At 38.1% G+C, this 18,016-nt stretch overlaps 1 protein-coding gene across 1 annotated transcript; it reads left to right on the forward strand.

The window, feature by feature from the left end:
• Positions 1-1,181: 1,181 nt before the first annotated feature.
• On the forward strand, positions 1,182-14,911 carry pctp (phosphatidylcholine transfer protein). Its single transcript, XM_062990900.1, has 6 exons — positions 1,182-1,325; positions 2,862-2,979; positions 10,733-10,812; positions 13,263-13,434; positions 14,487-14,554; positions 14,644-14,911. Exons 1-6 carry the CDS (start codon positions 1,197-1,199, stop codon positions 14,719-14,721), a joined length of 645 nt encoding a protein of 214 aa, XP_062846970.1. The 5' UTR covers positions 1,182-1,196; the 3' UTR covers positions 14,722-14,911.
• Positions 14,912-18,016: the final 3,105 nt, after the last annotated feature.

Consider the following 18,016-nt stretch of genomic DNA (forward strand, 5'->3'; position numbering starts at 1 on the left):
GGCTAACAAAGCATGTAGAGAAACAGATGGACTACAGTCAGTAATTTTAGAACTACAAAGTGCTTCTATATGGTAAGTGGAGCTGATAAAATGGACAGTGAGTGTAGAAACAAGGAGGTGGTTTTAATGTTATGGCTGATCGGTGTATATATATATATATATATATATATATATATATATATATATATATATATATAAAATAAACATATATATATATATATATATATATATATATATATATTGTAGCGTCAGTGGGAGGAGCCGTGGTATCCAGGCTTACCGTCAGCGTGTATCCCAGTGTGGGAGACTGGGTGGCTGCGGTGAGAGCTGGATAGGTAGCTGATATGTTTGTCTGTTGTATGAATGTATGTGTGTATGTATGAGTGTACGTCCTAAACCACTGAGAGATCTGCCAAGGGCAGCTCACTCGAGGTCCCGACGCTCGCCTTCCTGCTCGCCGGCGCCACATTGGTGTCAGAAGTGGGATTGTGATGTCTGGGTGGCTTTGGTGGTTCGGTGGGCCAATATGCCCGATCTGTCTGAGTGCGCTGGCCCCGGGGTTGTTGCGAGGGCATGGAAAGCCAGGTGCAGCAGGGGTGTTGAAACAGCGGCTCGGCAGTGTAATGGGGTGAGGTCCGGACATGGAGCCACCCAGTGGTCGCTGGTGAGTAGGTCACCGGGACGGTTGACCTTTAGGGAGGGGGCTATGTAGCGTCAGTGGGAGGAGCCGTGGTATCCAGGCTTACCGTCAGCGTGTATCCCAGTGTGGGAGACTGGGTGGCTGCGGTGAGAGCTGGATAGGTAGCTGATATGTTTGTCTGTTGTATGAATGTATGTGTGTATGTATGAGTGTACGTCCTAAACCACTGAGAGATCTGCCAAGGGCAGCTCACTCGAGGTCCCGACGCTCGCCTTCCTGCTCGCCGGCGCCACAATATATATAAAGTATAACAGTAATGATGTATGAATAAAGGAAATAAACAGCGTGCTTTGTAACGTTAATAATAAGTAAAAACGAAAGTAAATAAAGAACTAGTCACGTTATGTTTATGGTTACTATGGGAACAGTATAACAGCCAGTGTAGTGACGTAACGACGCAGTACGTGCACGGGGGTGGGGCGGGGGTTAGTGTAGGTGCCGGCTGGTCACATGACCGTGATGGTTCCTGTACAGTGTAGGAGAGAGAAGAAGCGGTATGGCTGAGCTCTTCACCGAGGAGGAATTTCAGCAGGCCTGGACTGAGCTGGACCATCCTCAGCTACAGGAGGGATGGGAACTCTTCACCGATACCATGGGAGTGACATTATACCGCCGATATGATCAGGTAATCACCGCACACCGCAGCTGATCCTGATCCAGCTGTGGTACTGTGTGTGAACTGGTTTCACTGGTCTGACACTCATCCACACTGGCAGCTTCACTCCTCATGGGTTTATCATTCAGTCTGTCAACGGATTTATTCAGGTTTTATTATTTATGTGCACTAGAGAATGATTATTGTACATCATCACCTCTGTAGGGAGAATAATGAATGAATGAATGAATAAATAAATGACTGAAATAACTTTGTACAGACTATGTCAAGTATTTTTATACATAATTTGAATCAAATACACTTAATAACTTTAAATAAACAAAAATGCCTATTTATACAAAACCTAACTAACTGAACATGATCATTAAAGCAAACCAAACATGAAGAAGGAATAAATAAATAACAAATAAATGATTAAAACAGATGATAATATTTAAAAACAATACAACAAAAGTGATGGAAATCGTTGTTTACATGAGACATGTTTGTGTATACATATTTAGTTTTTTCATTTTTGTAGTTGCTTTATCCTGGTCAGGGTTGTGGTGGGATCAGCCTCCCCTGAATCACTGGACACAATGCAGTAACAACCCCCCGTGCGTCTGTGTAGATTCCTGGCAAGCTGATAGCACCTCGATAGCATCAACCGAGTGTACTAATATTAAGAACAATAATGCACATGGTACATATTTAAATACGTACATGAAAATATCAAGTTTACGTAATTTAATAATGATTAATTATAATAACCACACATTTTATAACAATATTGCTGCTACTACCACGACTATTACTAATACTATTACTTAATGATTTAACATTTTCAGCATTTAGCAGACGCTTTTATCCAAAGCGACTTACAGTACTGTGACAGTATACTTTTTGAGCAACTGAAGGTTAAGGGCCTTGCTCAAGGGCCCAACAGTGAAATCCTGACGTGGTAGGGTTTGAACCGGTGACCTTTTGATTACTAGTCCAGTACTTTAACCACTAGGCTACAACTGCCCTAGGCTACAACTTAATAATATAAAAAATAAATTTGTTGATAAAGTCATTTGAAAGATGAAGCTGTTTTCATGAAAGCTGAACTCGTTCTAAATGTTAATCATGGTGGTGAGAACTTTTGCTAGCTGAAAGGATTCCATAAAACCTTTGGCTTAGAAAAATGAAACAGAGGGTTATTGAATATCCAAGTCCGGATCTTAATCCGATAAAAATATTGAGATTTTGAAGCCGGCAAGAAAATAATCCAGTATTACACAAATAAAGAAATTCCTCTGGATGGAAAGTAGAAAACAGCACTTATATTTCATGCTTTTGTAGCTTGTTTGTATGATATTACTTTTAGTGTTATTGTATTAATGCCTTAAATATATTTATAAGAACATACATGATAAAAAAATTAAATACAGGTAGTTTAAATAAATCACAATATTAACACATTTGTAAAGGTGAGTCTGTGCAATGGATTGTTAAATAACAGCATGTATTAACTATAAAAAAAAGTTCAGCATTATATCATCTCCCTTCTGTCTGATCCCACAGGCAACGTCTCTGTACGAGTATAAAGTGTATGGCACGCTTTCCAACTGCCCTCCAGAGGTGTGTGCAGATGTTTACATGGATCTGGCCTACAGAAAGCAGTGGGACACTTATGTCAAAGGTAACATTAGAGCAGAACCAAACCCAACAGTGTCAGCAAAGTAAACGACACCTACACTAAGTACGCTGCATTGCTGAAAGTGAATGATGAGTATTTGATCATAAGCTTATTAGACACCAGTCCACAGGTGTCAGTTTAGAACTGGCCCCTCTTTGTGGCTTTTTATTTGTCTGGTCTTACATTACATTTAAAGCTGCAGACGTTTAGCTTTACTCTCACAGTTGGAATGACAGGTTTGTAGGTTAATAAATACCACACCACACCTCAGAAACCTTCAACTCCCCGAACAGGAGAGACCAGATGCTTTAACAGCTAGATAGTGTGTACAAGTTTATACGCTACCTTTCGAACATCTTTCCAGTTTTTACTGATACAGTGGTACTTTGAAACTCGACGTCAGTTGGTTCTGGATGTGGTGTTGAGTTTAAAAGGCGTTTTAAGGTATTTTTTCCCATAAGGATGTTTGGGAACCTGTTAATGTGTTCCGTGGTCTGTATCCTAGACTAATGTAAAATAATGAGGTTGTTTTTGACACTTATACACTGAAAATAACACAAATATAATATAAAAAACACTGAAATACAATTAAATACAATAGACCTGCACTTTAGCTTTACTTCTTTATTGTTTACTTATGCTTTTTAATCGTGGAGATGCTTGATCTTGGAATACCGTGTTCCGTTCAGTACTGGCACATTCACATGAGAATTACATACAAAATACCTTTTGCGCTGCTGTGCCGGTGCACAAAACTAAACATGACTTATTGAACTAAAACAACGAGTGAGGAATTTCATTAGTGGAGAGAACTTATGAGCAGTAATAATTAAGAAAAGTTTAGTGTTCCTGTCTCGTTCTTTTAGTACATTAAACCATGTTAAGCTTTTTAAACGATAAGAGTTTTAGACTCTCTGAAAAGCTGATTTTCGGAATTTCTCAAAACCTCGAACTGTAACACAAGTTTAAAAGTGAAACAGTGAGGAAAATCCAGATAAACACAGATACATGTGGAGCTTTCAGACTGGATCTGATGGTTATTCCACACAAATGCAGATTCGTCTCATATTCGCACTCATATACCCACCATACTCAGACACAGACATGTTAGCGCTTTTAATTTAGTCTTTATTATAATTAACTGTGTAACAAGTGTCTGTGGTTTATGTTTTTAAATGAGCGTCATGATCGGCTCTATTCACTCTCGTCTGTTCATGCTTGTCTGTTCTATAGCTTTTCCTGGAAAAATTCCCAAAACATTGTGCAGGTAACGGGCCCTCAGGGGCCATGTGAAAGTGTTTGGTTTCAGTAGTGATACCCATGTTGTACTTGTGTTGCCGTGATTGTGTTGTGGTGTCTGTTAGCTGTTTACTTATTAGCATTACAGTCTTCTTTATCTCTCACTGAAAGATTGAAATATTTGTCCATAATTATTGTGATGTTTATTATTGTGAGCTTGGATGATTCATTTGTTGGTGTTAGAAAATGAACACATTGCACAATGTAGCGTGGTGTTTGTCTGTGTGTCCGCTTTCTGAACTTTATGTCTGATTACTTCCGGCTAGCAACAACATATAAGAACATCGCTCAACAAGGACTATAGACAGTACTGTATATAGCCACTGTGTAATTACAGTTTTTAAAACATCTAAATAAATAAATACTTCTGGCTAGCACCTGCTACACATCTAGACCTCTGATCTTCTTACCTGTTTCACAAGTTTGTATCAAATCTGTACACAGTGTTGTTTTTATTCCATGCTATTGTCAGTGTATTTTGTTGCATTTGTTGTTGTTTATCGTTTTTTTAGTTGTTCTGTTTAAGTTTTAATTCCGAGAGTCACAGCGCTAAAAGATTAGCTTTAATCATGGCTTTTGTTTAGGTTCTTTTTAATACATGGTGCTTGGAGAAGTAGCCAAAAATGAAAGTTAGCAATGTTTACCATCTAGAAACCACAAGCAATAAGCTCAAACATCATTGTTAGAGAAGAGCTTTAAATTGTATGTTTTTTAGCTACGAGAGCGAACAGCGTAAACGATTTTTTATTAGCTACTACAAGTGCATTTGGTGGCGCTTTCTTTAGCTTTATTTACATAAATAATGCTACAAAGGTTTGTGTTTGCCACATAGCTTCAGAGTTATTTTTATTAAAATGAAATCCTTATAAACTTCACTGTGCCTTTCTTTATCTTTCCTGTAGCCAGTTTGCCTAACTAGCTAGCATGACAGGCCAATGTTGCTAAGTGAATAAAAACAAATGAACAACTAAAACACGATTCACAGCAACTAAGTTTATAAAATACATGGAAATATCACTAAATATATACTGTATATGACACTCTGTACAAAACTGATAGAAACCACTGAAGCAGGTGAGGAGACGTGAAGTTTGGAAACATACACCGACCAGGCATACCATTAAGACCACTGACAGGTGAAGTGAATAACACTGATTATCTCTTCATCACGGCACCTGTTAGTGGGGGGGGATATATTAGAAAGCAAGTGAACATTTTATCCTCAAAGTTGATGTTAGAAGCAGGAAAAATGGACGAGCGTAATTGTGATGGCTAGACGACTGGGTCAGAGCATCTCCAAAACTGCAGCTCTTGTGGGTTGTTCCCGGTCTGCAGTGGTCAGTATCTATCAAAAGTGGTCCAAGGAAGGAACGGTGGTAAACCGGCGGTTCTGATAGAAAGGTGTCAGGATACACTGTGCATCACAGTTGCAGGGCTGTTTTAACAGCAAAAGCGGGACCAACACAATATTAGGAAGATGGTCATAATATTATGCCTGATCGGTGTAAGTCACACTACATTGTGTGTAATGGCATTTAAGTTTGTGTCATGGTCTCCTATTTTCTTGTAATTGACCACAGCTGTGCCCAGATAAACAGGGCTAGTTTAAATAAAACAGTAAATATCTCTAATGTGTGCTGCTTATAATTAAATACCTGTAAAAAGAATTTCTTTACTGCCTTAATTTGAAATTTACCTGCTGTCTCAACTTTTTTTTTTGAGTTGTATTTTTTCCTTTCATTTTTATAAAACTTTTTTTTATGGTCTAGAAGCAGAACGTTAAAAGATGTTGGGTCTGTCTGAAAACCTAGTGATCTCTCTACATAGACATATTTTACGTCATCCTACACTCCTGAGAAGAAGGCATGTCTAAATTCTTAGATGTCTTGAAATGCTGCCTAGTAAGGTACCTTAAATTTGAACGGTATTTTGACTCAATAATGAGGGAGCATCCGATGCTTCATCAGCGCGGAAGGCAATCCCAGCATTCAGTGCAGCACGACTTACAAAAAAAATACAAATATGTCGGACGTATGCAGAGCAACCAACAGAGTTCTTTTTAAACGTTGATACATTTTTATTGATTTTTAATCTGTATAAATGTGTAAAATGTTTTTTATTTGTAAATTTGGGCTCATCAGGGACAGTTTAACCGTTTTTGGTACATGGAGGGAGGCGTTAGTTGACATGCTAGTGGGTTGTGGCACCTCATCCTGTTTGTTTGAATGGCATGAGGCTAAATGTGTTAGCTTAGTAAGCTAAAACTGATGTAATCGCTGTCTAAGTAGCGCGTTCGGATAACGTGACTTATAAGTGGATGACTTATTAGAATCCTCTCTACTGAGGCAGCTGCTTATGTAGGCAGTAGACAGCAAGGCAGCTCACTAGGTTTTCGAACACACCCTGTATACTGTATGTGTAAATGTAAAGTGGTTATCTGGAAGTGTACAGTATTGTTTAACTTGAATACTTGTTTCCCCTCAGAGTAAATTCTGCTGTTGAGTTCGTTGTGCTTCCTTAAATGAATTAAAGTTCCTTAAATGTCCTTAATTTCCTTTTATGACTTTATGGTACATAGTAGTGTGAGTGTTAGATAGAGTCTGATTTCCAATCCAAACATTTCCCTCATAGTTTGCAAGAGAATTTGAACTGAAGGGTGTGGTCTTATGCAAACTGACTTTGTGTTTGTGTGTGTGTGTGTGTGTGTGTGTGTGTGTGTGTGTGTGTGTGTGTGTGTGTGTGTGTGTGTGTGTGTGTGTGTGTGTGTGAGAGGAAGTACGTGTGCACATTTGCAATGGTAAATATTCAACCCTCCCCTCACCTTAAAAGCAAATCTACATCAAGAAATCTCAGTAATCAGAGAAAGAATATTTATATAAAGTAAATGAAAAACATTCAGTTCTCTTGATAGTGGTCCATGTGCAGTTGTAGCCTAGTGGTTAAGGTACTGGGCTAGTAATCGAAGGGTCCGTGGCTTAAGCCCCACCACCTTGATAGTGATATCAGAAGGTTATAACAGGCTTCTGACTCTCTCTTGTGGAATCTTCATCCATTCGTCTCCTGTAAAAGCTTCCAGTTCATTGAAGTTTGATGATTTTTGTGCTGTAGCTGCTTTCTCCAAACCCCACCAAAGATTTTCTATGGGATTTAAATCTGGAGACTGAGAAGATCCACTCCAGGATATTCCAAGACTGATTCCTTATTCAAGCTTTGATTGGTTGGAGGTGTGCTTGGGATAATGTTTATTTAGCTTGAACATCAATGTTCAGTGTCAAAAAAAGGAAGAACGTTCCTCATCAAACTGGCTTGGTATTTCTGTAAATCCATGGTGGCAGTCGCACAGTAGAAATTATGTTGTTTTAATGAGAAAATTGTCGTTTTAACAACATAATGTGTTCTACAGTCAGTGACGACCTGGATGGTTCTGTTGGTGAAAAAAAGTACAATATGTACAATAATTACGACTGTGTTTTTGTACAGATAAACACGTAGAGAGCTGATTCAAGACAGTTTGAACCTGAGATATTTCATTTAAACTTTATTTCATTTATTAATAAACATCCATTCCTGCATTTCAGACCTGCAACACATTCCAAAAAAAGTTGGGACGGGGGCAATTTAGGTCTGAGGTGAAAAAACTAAATAAAAACTAAATAATGACATGATTTCAAACAGGTGATGTGAACAGGTGATTGTAATCATCCATCCAGGAAAGGCTGAGTCTTTGATGAGCAAAGATTATCAGAGATCCAGTTTGTTAACAGATGAGTTATTGAAATATTTAAAAACAATGAACCTCAAAGAAAGATTGGAAGGGATTTGCATATTTCTCCCTCTACAGTGCATAATATCATTAAACCATTCAAAGAATCGGGAGAAATTTCAGTGTGTAAAGGCCAAGGGTGCAAGCTTAAGCTGAACGCCTGTGATCTTAGATCCCTCAGATGGCACTGCATCAAGAACCACCACTCAACAATAGCTGATATAACCACATGGGTGAGGGATTACTTTATCAAACCTTTATCAAGCTCTACAATACAGAGTTACATGCACAAATACCACTTAAAAGCCTTATATTAACCATGTCCAGAAGCGGCATCGACTTCTCTGGGCTCGGAGGCATCTAGGATGGACCATCACACAGTGGAAACGTGTATTGTGGTCAGATGAATCAGCATTCCAGGTCTTTTTTGGAAAAAAATGGACGTCGTGTGCTCTGAACCAAAGACGAAAAGGACCATCCAGACTGTTATCAGCAACAAGTCCAAAAGCCAGGGTCTGTCATGGTATGGGGGTGTGTCAGTGCCCTTGGCAAAGGTCATTTACACTTCTGTGATGGCAGCAGCAATGCATAAAAGTACATTGAGATCTGACGTCCATGAATTTTTTAACAAGACGATGCAAAACCACCTGCTGCATCCCATAACAAACAGCAGCTAAAAAACAAACAGCTGTTTCTGTCAAGAGACGATCTGTTGGTTATTGTCTGATCACATCTCCACACAGGTCAGTTTACTATTGGCTGATGAAATTGTCATTTTTGTAACAGCGCTACATTTTTTACATAATATGTTTTAATAGGAAAATGATGTTGTTTTAATGACATACTAAAGGTTTTATTATTTTTTCCTCCTCTGTAGTAAACCCTCTCCTCTGTTAGATTTGTAGATCAGACCCGGGCCTCAGCTGATATAAACAGTTCGGGTTGTTTGGCTCCAGATGAAACGCTGATCTCACGTTCGTTCCTCTTTCTTCTCTTCATCTGTTCCTCGTGTTTGGTGTTTCTGGTTGTTTTGAGGAGCAGAATGTGACGGGGTTTAAACATGTCATAATAACATCCTCGCCCCCTCAGCCGACGGCCGAATGCATCAAAAGCTCGACTAAGAGAGAAGTTCGTGAGGAAGATTACACAACCAGCTGTGTTTTTTTTTGTGATCAGCTCCAGCTGTTTTCCTGAACCTCCCACATTCACATCTGGATCAGCTGCAGGATTTTAAAAGGGAATTTGTTTTAGCCAGAGCTTTGACATTAAATATGAGCATTTTTTTTCCTTAAAACCATTTCCATTAAACAAACGCCAGAGAAATGTACGTCACGCTGTATAAAACATGGAAAGAACTAAACTATGTTATTTAGACCAGTGGTTCCCAACCTTGTTTTCTTTTAGACCCCCCCCTGTATTTAGATTTTTATTTTTCGGGACCCCCTTGACACGGGATATGATATTATTCTAAATGTTTCATGTTCTTGCTCATGGAAATTTCGACGAATGATTTTGGTTGTGGTTGTGGCTTTGTTTCTGGTGAATTGATGGTAGGAGCTTCCTCACCTGGATTTACTTCAGCGGGATCTGTGTTAACAACTAAATTGGAATTGTTTATGGTCGCCATCCGTTGACCTTTGTACTTTTGAGGTGGACGAATCAAATACATGTCCATTCTCTGTATGACATCACAAGAGATCACAACAGGACCACCCTCTAGGCTCTTTGAGGCCCCCTAGTGAATCCCTAGCTTTGCATCAGTAGTTTAGGGAAGGCCCCTTCCCGTTACAGCATGACTGTGTCCCTGTACACAATGAAAAAAACTCCAGTGTCCTGCACAGAGCCCTGACCTCGGTCTCACTTAGCAGCATTGGAATGAACCGGAACTGAGGCTTTCTTAACCAACATCAGTGCCCAGCCATACAAATGCTGTTTTGACTGAATGCGCACAAATTCCCACAGACATACTTTAAAGTTTTGTGAGAACCCTTCTTGTCATTATAGCTGAAAAGATCACATAGAGGTCACTATTTTAACACTATTTGTTCTTGAAATGGGACGTCCAGCAAGCTCATGGTCAGGTATCCAAATACTTTTGGCCACATAGTGTATGTTTAAGTACTTTGTAATGAGTGCAGTCAGTCTAGCTCCATTTATATGGGCACAGAGAAGTCTGTCGTCAGCTCCGGTCAGTGATCATCACTGTATAGACCTCAGAAGTCCATCCCGCAGCACTGAGTGAATGTAAGTTCAGGTTCTTCAAAAACAAATCACATTACTTTCCTACACAGTCGCCCCCTGATGCATTTTTCCAGCGTCGTACCAACTTTTTAATGCCATCAGCAAAACATGTTTTCAGTTGAGCGAGTAGCCACCGATGCGCCACTGCTTTCACATCATCATCACATGAAAATCTTCTTCACCTTAAAGCTTCTTTGAGCGTCCAAAAAGGTGGAAAATAAATGGCGCTAAATCCGGACTCCAGTATACTGTCTGAGCAGATGAGGGTTATAGGCCTTGCTCGAGGGCCCAACAGCAGCAACCTGACAGTGGTGGGGCTTGAAGCAGCAACATTTTGATTACTAGTCCAGTACCTTAACCGCTAGGCTACAACTGCCCTGTATACAGGTTATATACAGGTTATATCACTGTTATGAACAGCTTCTCTTTATATGAATGTTTTTTTCTCTATAGAGCTGCATGAGAAGGACTATGATAGACAGAAAGCCATTTACTGGGAGGTGAAATATCCTTTTCCTCTGTCCAACAGAGACGTATCCTACACCATCAGCTCAAACCGTCTGTTATTGTTGTCTGTGTTTGTTACAAGAGAATTGAGCCATCTTTTTTTAAATCTTTGTTTTTTTGTTTTTATTATTTCTTTTTTTTTTTTTTTTTTTTTTTTTTGGTTCTTTCTTTTGTTCTTATTTGGTTCTGTCTTTTTTCTCTTTGTTTTTAATTTATTCTCATTTTATTTCTTTCTTTGTTTGCTTTTATTATTTGTTCGTTCTTACTTTAGTTTTTTAGTTTGTTTTTTTTGTTCTGTTTTTTCTTTTTTTTTCTATTCTAATTTCTTTCTTTCTATTTTTTGTCTTTTGTTTTTATCTTTTTGTTTTTATCTTTCAGTTTTCTTTTGTTTTTTTTGTTTTTATTTCTTTTAGTTTTTTCTTTTAGTTTTTGTTTTATTTCTTTCAGTTCTTTTTTTTCTTTTTTATTTCTTTTAGTTTTTTTGTTTTATTTATTTCAAGGTTTTTTTTCTTCTTTTTGTTTCTTTTTTTATTTCTTTTCATTTTTCTTTTTTTGTTTTTATTTCTTTTTTTTCTCTCTCCCTCACTTTATGTAAAAGACATCTTGTACCATCTGATTCTTGCTGGATTTACTGTAAACTGTGTTGCTGCATTTCTTTTTTTTAAATGCATTTTAATGCACACTCAATTCTTGTCTTCCGCTGCTAAGAGATGCCAGATTGCATCCGAGGAGAGCACGTCGCTGTACACGCCTCTTCCGACACGTGTACAGCCCTCCTCTTCTCTTCCGCCAATCAGGGTCCTTTCACAGCGTATGAAGACCCACCCACCCACACATAGTCCGACCCCCATCCTGCAGGCACTGCCAATTATGCCTGCTAGATGGCGCCCAGCCGACCGGTGGCAACACCGAGTTTCGAACCGGGGAGTTCAGAAACCCAGTGCTGGTGTGCAAGCAGAATATAGCACCTGGGCGCCCTATGATGCTGCATTTCTACATGGTCTGTAATGTTGTACAATTTACACTTGTAACCTTTAGCAAACATGTTCTTCCGATGCGACTTATAATTGGTTGTACTGGGGGTTTTAACCAGCAACCTTCTGATCACCAGTTCAGTACCCTGAGCACTGCCCTACAAGGTTTGCATTTACATTCGTGACATTTATAGCAAACATCATTACCCACTGTACCCTATTACAGTGGAAGCAGTTCAGGGTTAAGAGCCGTAACTGGTAATTTAAACAGTAATACATTCACTGTTAGCATCTCTTTCATTTGAATCTACTGTGTCGTTATTGTGTCATGTGGTTTGTCTTTTGTTCTGCATCATCTGGGTACTTTATGGCCCAAATTGAATTAGGCTTTTCAGTGCTACAGGTCCTAATGATTTTCCTTTAGCAGTGAGCGTCATAGCCCAACACAAATCTGATAAACCTCTCCATCAGTCCAAGATCAGATAAAAACATCAAAGGCTTCCTCTGCAGTCTTGTGTTGAGAATCATGATTCTCTCATCTGATTGACCTGTTTATTGTAGATTGTTTCAAATGTTTCTATCAACTTTTCACTTGTACTTTTCCCTAAGTCCCAATCTGTGTGTATGTTTCTTTTTCTTTTTATGTTTTTCTTTTTTCTTTCTGACTTTTTTCTTGTTTTTATTTGTTCTGTTCTTTTGTCTTTTTTCTTTTCTTATTTCCTTCTTTCTATTTAATTACCTTTTGTTTTCTTTTTCTTTTTTCTGTTCAGTTTTTTCTCTTTTTTTCTTTCAATAATTTTTCTTTCTTTAGTTTTTTTATTTTTTCATTTTTTTCCTTATTTTGATTATCTTTTTGTTTTATTTCTTTGAATTCTTTTTTCCTTATTTTTTTATGATTTTCTCACCTTTTACTGATTCACCTGTTTATTGTGGATTGTTTGAAATTTTTCTATCAAATTTTACACTCGTACTTCTCCTTAGTCCCAATTTGTGTGTGTGTGTTGCAGACACAACATCTAATTTCTTTTTTTTTCTTTATTTCTTTTGTTATTTTCTTTATTTCTTGTTTTTATTTGTTTTTTTTCCTTTCTTTTTTCTTGTTTTTATTTTTTCTGTTCTCTTTCTTTCTATTTATTTACCTTCTTTTGTTTTCTTTTTTCTGTTCATTTTTTTTGTCTTTTTTTCTTTCAATAATTTTTCTTTCTTTTGTTTTTTTTTTCAGTTTTTTTTCCTTTATTTAGATTTGTATCTTTTTGTTTTATTTCTTTGAATCCCTTTTTCCTTTTTTTAAATGTACAATAGATGGTGAAAGATCTTAAATTGTTGAGAATCATGATTATTTCAAATGTTTCTGTCAACTTTTCACTCGTAATGTTTGCGGGCACAACATTTTTTGTTTCATTTATATCATTAGAAATCTTTTTTGTACTACTGTATATGTACAGTATATCTGTAATATCTATGAAAGAATACAAAATGTTCTTCCTTAACCGATACCTCAGTACGTGTATGTGCGGGAGCGCAGGAAACTGCAGGTAAACGGGAGGAAGATCTGGGTGGTGCTCGCCAAGAGTTCGTCTGTGTCCCAGTGCCCCGAAAAATCAGGAATCATCAGAGTATCTGACTATAAACAAAGTCTCGCCATAGAGAGTGATGGAGACAAGGGTACTAAAGGTACACACACACACACACTAAATGTAATATGCAATTTATCATGAATTTAGTAGGGCCCTGGTTATAAATAAATATGTACAATGTAATTTCCTAATTTGCCATTCTAATAAACCAATAAATCAAATTTGTTCCATCATTGGAACTGACCATCAAAACATTTTTGGTATGCATGTTGTGGAATTTTTCCTGTCAGAAAGCAAACTCATACACAAGATTCTTTTTAGCTGGATTGAAGTTTAATGAAAGCACAATTGTGAGTTCTTACACAGCATACACACAGCATGTTTTTATTTGTTCTGTTCTTTTCTTATTTCCTTTTTTCTATTTATTTACCTTTTGTTTTCTTTTTCTTTTTTTGTTTAGTTTTTTCTCTTTTTTCTTTATTCATCTTCGTTATTTTTTCAGTTTTTTTCTTTATTTTCATTTTATCTTTTTGTTTTATTTCTTTAAATTCTTCTTTTCCTTTTTTTTCTGATGTACAGTAGATGATGAAAGATGTAAATTATATTATTTTTTTGCCCACATAGTCCAGTCATCCCGCCCTAGCAGAAACTTGTCTGCTGGAGGCACTGCCAATTATGCCCACTAGATGTCGCCCAGCCGACTGGTGGCAACGCAGAGTGTTTGTTTGTTTGTCTATTAGGATTTTAAATCATGTTTTACACTTTGGTTACATTCATGACAGAAACGGTAGTTACTCATCACACAAGATTCATCAGTTCACAATTTCCAATTCACCTCACTTGCATGTGTGCACTTACTGTGGGAGGAAACCCACACAGACATGGGGAGAACATGCAAACTCCACAGAGAAAGTACCCACCTGCTTCTGAAATTCAAATAAAAAGGTTAAATAATCAAGATACCATGAAAATACCACTGTCTTGATGCAAAGCCATTGTTGTATTGTGTGAGTCATGAATCCTGGATTCAGCTGATTCACCATTGTTAAGTTTCCATTTGGAGATTCTTACTGTGGTTCCATGGAGTCCTAAAGTACTCTCAATGATCCTAATTCTGAAACGGTATTTGCTGTGTGTCTCTGTTCTCAGTCTTCATGACCTATTTCGACAATCCTGGAGGGAACATCCCGACGTGGCTCGTCAACTGGGCAGCCAAGGTAAGTTAACAGTTCACCTGGTACCGAGTCCACAGATGCGGACAGACGAATAACCGCTGAGTGACCATGTTCATGTGTTCTGAATCCAGACTGGAGTTCCAGCCTTTCTGAAGGACATGCAGAACGCCTGTGACAAGTACGCTAACTACTGCAAGAACAGGAAATGACATCTCTGTCTCTCTCTCTCTCGCCGTCTTTCTCTTTCTTCTCTTGGACTTTGACACTTCTGTTTTCTTCTGTGTTAAAGGGATAGTCTGGCCTGCTAATGCTAACGGGGCAAACGAATGAATCAATGCTAGCTTTTGTCTTAGCCCTATTGGTGTTGCTGGTCCAAGACTATCCCTTTAAAGAATGTTTTTATGGAGCTTGAAGTGTTTTGAGCACCAGGTTTTTGGTGCCAATGCATGCTACTGAGATTGCTTTTATTAAATGTTAGCTCCTGTTGCATGTACACTATATAGCCAAAAGAATTTGGACACCTGACCATGAGTTTGTTGGACGGCCCATTTCAAAAATGGTGACCTCTGTGTGATCTTTTCAGCCAAAACAACAGCCCCTCTTCTGAGAAGGCTTCTCACAAGACTTCGAAGCATCACAGAGCTGGTACTGCCCATTCTGTTAACCAAATTTGGGGAAACAAGTGGGAAAAATGCCAACAAAGCAACAAAAAGCACGTACTTCCATCTTTTTACAGATAAATAAAATATACATCTGTACAGATAAATGGAACGATAAAGCAAAACTCTTCTCTTAATACTGTATATATGTACACGTGTTGGAATATATCTGTACAGATGTGTTGACATTTACAGTATCTGTACAGATGTGTTGACATTTACAGTATCTGTACAGATGTGTTGAAATATATCTGTACAGATGTGTTGACATTTACAGTATCTGTACAGATGTGTTGAAATATATCTGTACAGATGTGTTGAAATATACAGTATCTCTACTGATGTGTTGAAATATATCTGTACAGATGTGTTGACATGTACAGTATCTGTACAGATGTGTTGAAATATACATTATCTCTACTGATGTGTTGAAATATATCTGTACAGATGTGTTGACATTTACAGTATCTGTACAGATGTGTTGAAATATATCTGTACAGATGTGTTGAAATATACAGTATCTCTACTGATGTGTTGAAATATATCTGTACAGATGTGTTGACATGTACAGTATCTGTACAGATGTGTTGAAATATACATTATCTCTACTGATGTGTTGAAATATATCTGTACAGATGTGTTGACATTTACAGTATCTGTACAGATGTGTTGAAATACTGTATATCTGTACAGATGTGTTCAATACAGTACAGTATATGTACAGCTGTGTTAAAATACATCTGTACAGATGTCGCCCCCTGTTGGCTGTACATGATAGTACACACACTCAGGTAGAAGAGACTGAACGTTTCCCAAAGCAAAACTCTTCTCACCGATTCATTTGGACAGGGCACAAATTCCTACAGAAGTCATTCAACATCCTAAACCTAGTCACAAAAGTAAAGGACATAAATTGATTAAGATACAAAATGTAAATAAAGAATAATAATTCTGGATTGTAAGTATATTATGTTGAAATATATCTGTACAGATGTGTTGACGTTTACAGTATCTGTACAGATGTGCTAAAATATATCTGTAGATATGTGTTGACGTTTACAGTATCTGTACAGCTGTGTTAAATACAGTATATACAGGTCCTTCTCAAAAAATTAGCATATTGTGATAAAGTTCATTATTTTCCATAATGTAATGATAAAAATTAAACTTTCATATATTTTAGATTCATTGCACACCAACTGAAATATTTCAGGTCTTTTATTGTTTTAATACTGATGATTTTGGCATACAGCTTATGAAAACCCAAAATTCCTATCTCAAAAAATTAGCATATTTCATCCGACCAATAAAAGAAAAGTGTTTTTAATACAAAAAAAGTCAACCTTCAAATAATTATGTTCAGTTATGCACTCAATACTTGGTCGGGAATCCTTTTGCAGAAATGACTGCTTCAATGCGGCGTGGCATGGAGGCAATCAGCCTGTGGCACTGCTGAGGTGTTATGGAGGCCCAGGATGCTTCGATAGCGGCCTTAAGCTCATCCAGAGTGTTGGGTCTTGTGTCTCTCAACTTTCTCTTCACAATATCCCACAGATTCTCTATGGGGTTCAGGTCAGGAGAGTTGGCAGGCCAATTGAGCACAGTAATACCATGGTCAGTAAACCATTCACCAGTGGTTTTGGCACTGTGAGCAGGTGCCAGGTCGTGCTGAAAAATGAAATCTTCATCTCCATAAAGCTTTTCAGCAGATGCAAGCATGAAGTGCTCCAAAATCTCCTGATAGCTAGCTGCATTGACGCTGCCCTTGATAAAACACAGTGGACCAACACCAGCAGCTGACATGGCACCCCAGACCATCACTGACTGTGGGTACTTGACACTGGACTTCAGGCATTTTGGCATTTCCTTTCCCCAGTCTTCCTCCAGACTCTGGCACCTTGATTTCCGAATGACATGCAAAATTTGCTTTCATCCGAAAACAGTACTTTGGACCACTGAGCAACAGTCCAGTGCTGCTGTTTCTGGTTCAAAAGTGGCTTGACCTGGGGAATGCGGCACCTGTAGCCCATTTCCTGCACACGCCTGTGCACGGTGGCTCTGGATGTTTCTACTCCAGACTCAGTCCACTGCTTCCGCAGGTCCCCCAAGGTCTGGAATCGGCCCTTCTCCACAATCTTCCTCAGGGTCCGGTCACCTCTTCTCGTTGTGCAGCGTTTTCTGCCACACTTTTTCCTTCCCACAGACTTCCCACTGAGGTGCCTTGATACAGCACTCTGGGAACAGCCTATTCGTTCAGAAATTTCTTTCTGTGTCTTACCCTCTTGCTTGAGGGTGTCAATGATGGCCTTCTGGACAGCAGTCAGGTCGGCAGTCTTACCCATGATTGCAGTTTTGAGTAATGAACCAGGCTGGGAGTTTTTAAAAGCCTCAGGAATCTTTTGCAGGTGTTTAGAGTTAATTCGTTGATTCAGATGATTAGGTTAATAGCTCGTTTAGAGAACCTTTTCATGATATGCTAATTTTTTGAGATAGGAATTTTGGGTTTTCATGAGCTGTATGCCAAAATCATCAGTATTAAAACAATAAAAGACCTGAAATATTTCAGTTGGTGTGCAATGAATCTAAAATATATGAAAGTTTAATTTTTATCATTACATTATGGAAAATAATGAACTTTATCACAATATGCTAATTTTTTGAGAAGGACCTGTATCTGTACAGTTGTGTTAAATACAGTATATATCTGTACAGATGTCGCCCCCCGTTGGCTGTACATGATAGTACTCTCAGGTAGAAGAGACTGAACTGAACATTTACATTTACATTTACATTTTCAGCATTTAGCAGACGCTTTTTATCTAAAGCGACTTACACGATGAGCTGA

The sequence above is a fragment of the Trichomycterus rosablanca genome, chromosome 2, assembly GCF_030014385.1.
Source record: "Trichomycterus rosablanca isolate fTriRos1 chromosome 2, fTriRos1.hap1, whole genome shotgun sequence".
In the NCBI taxonomy this organism is placed as follows: Eukaryota; Metazoa; Chordata; class Actinopteri; order Siluriformes; family Trichomycteridae; genus Trichomycterus; species Trichomycterus rosablanca.

Bases quoted from the DNA above. Each gene is read 5' to 3' on its own strand.
- pctp (XM_062990900.1), top strand. From the start codon at position 1,197: ATGGCTGAGCTCTTCACCGAGGAGGAATTTCAGCAGGCCTGGACTGAG. The intron at 1,326-2,861 runs GTAATCACCGCA...CTGATCCCACAG, and splicing joins TATACCGCCGATATGATCAG to GCAACGTCTCTGTACGAGTA. The intron at 10,813-13,262 runs GTATCCTACACC...CCGATACCTCAG, and splicing joins TTCCTCTGTCCAACAGAGAC to TACGTGTATGTGCGGGAGCG.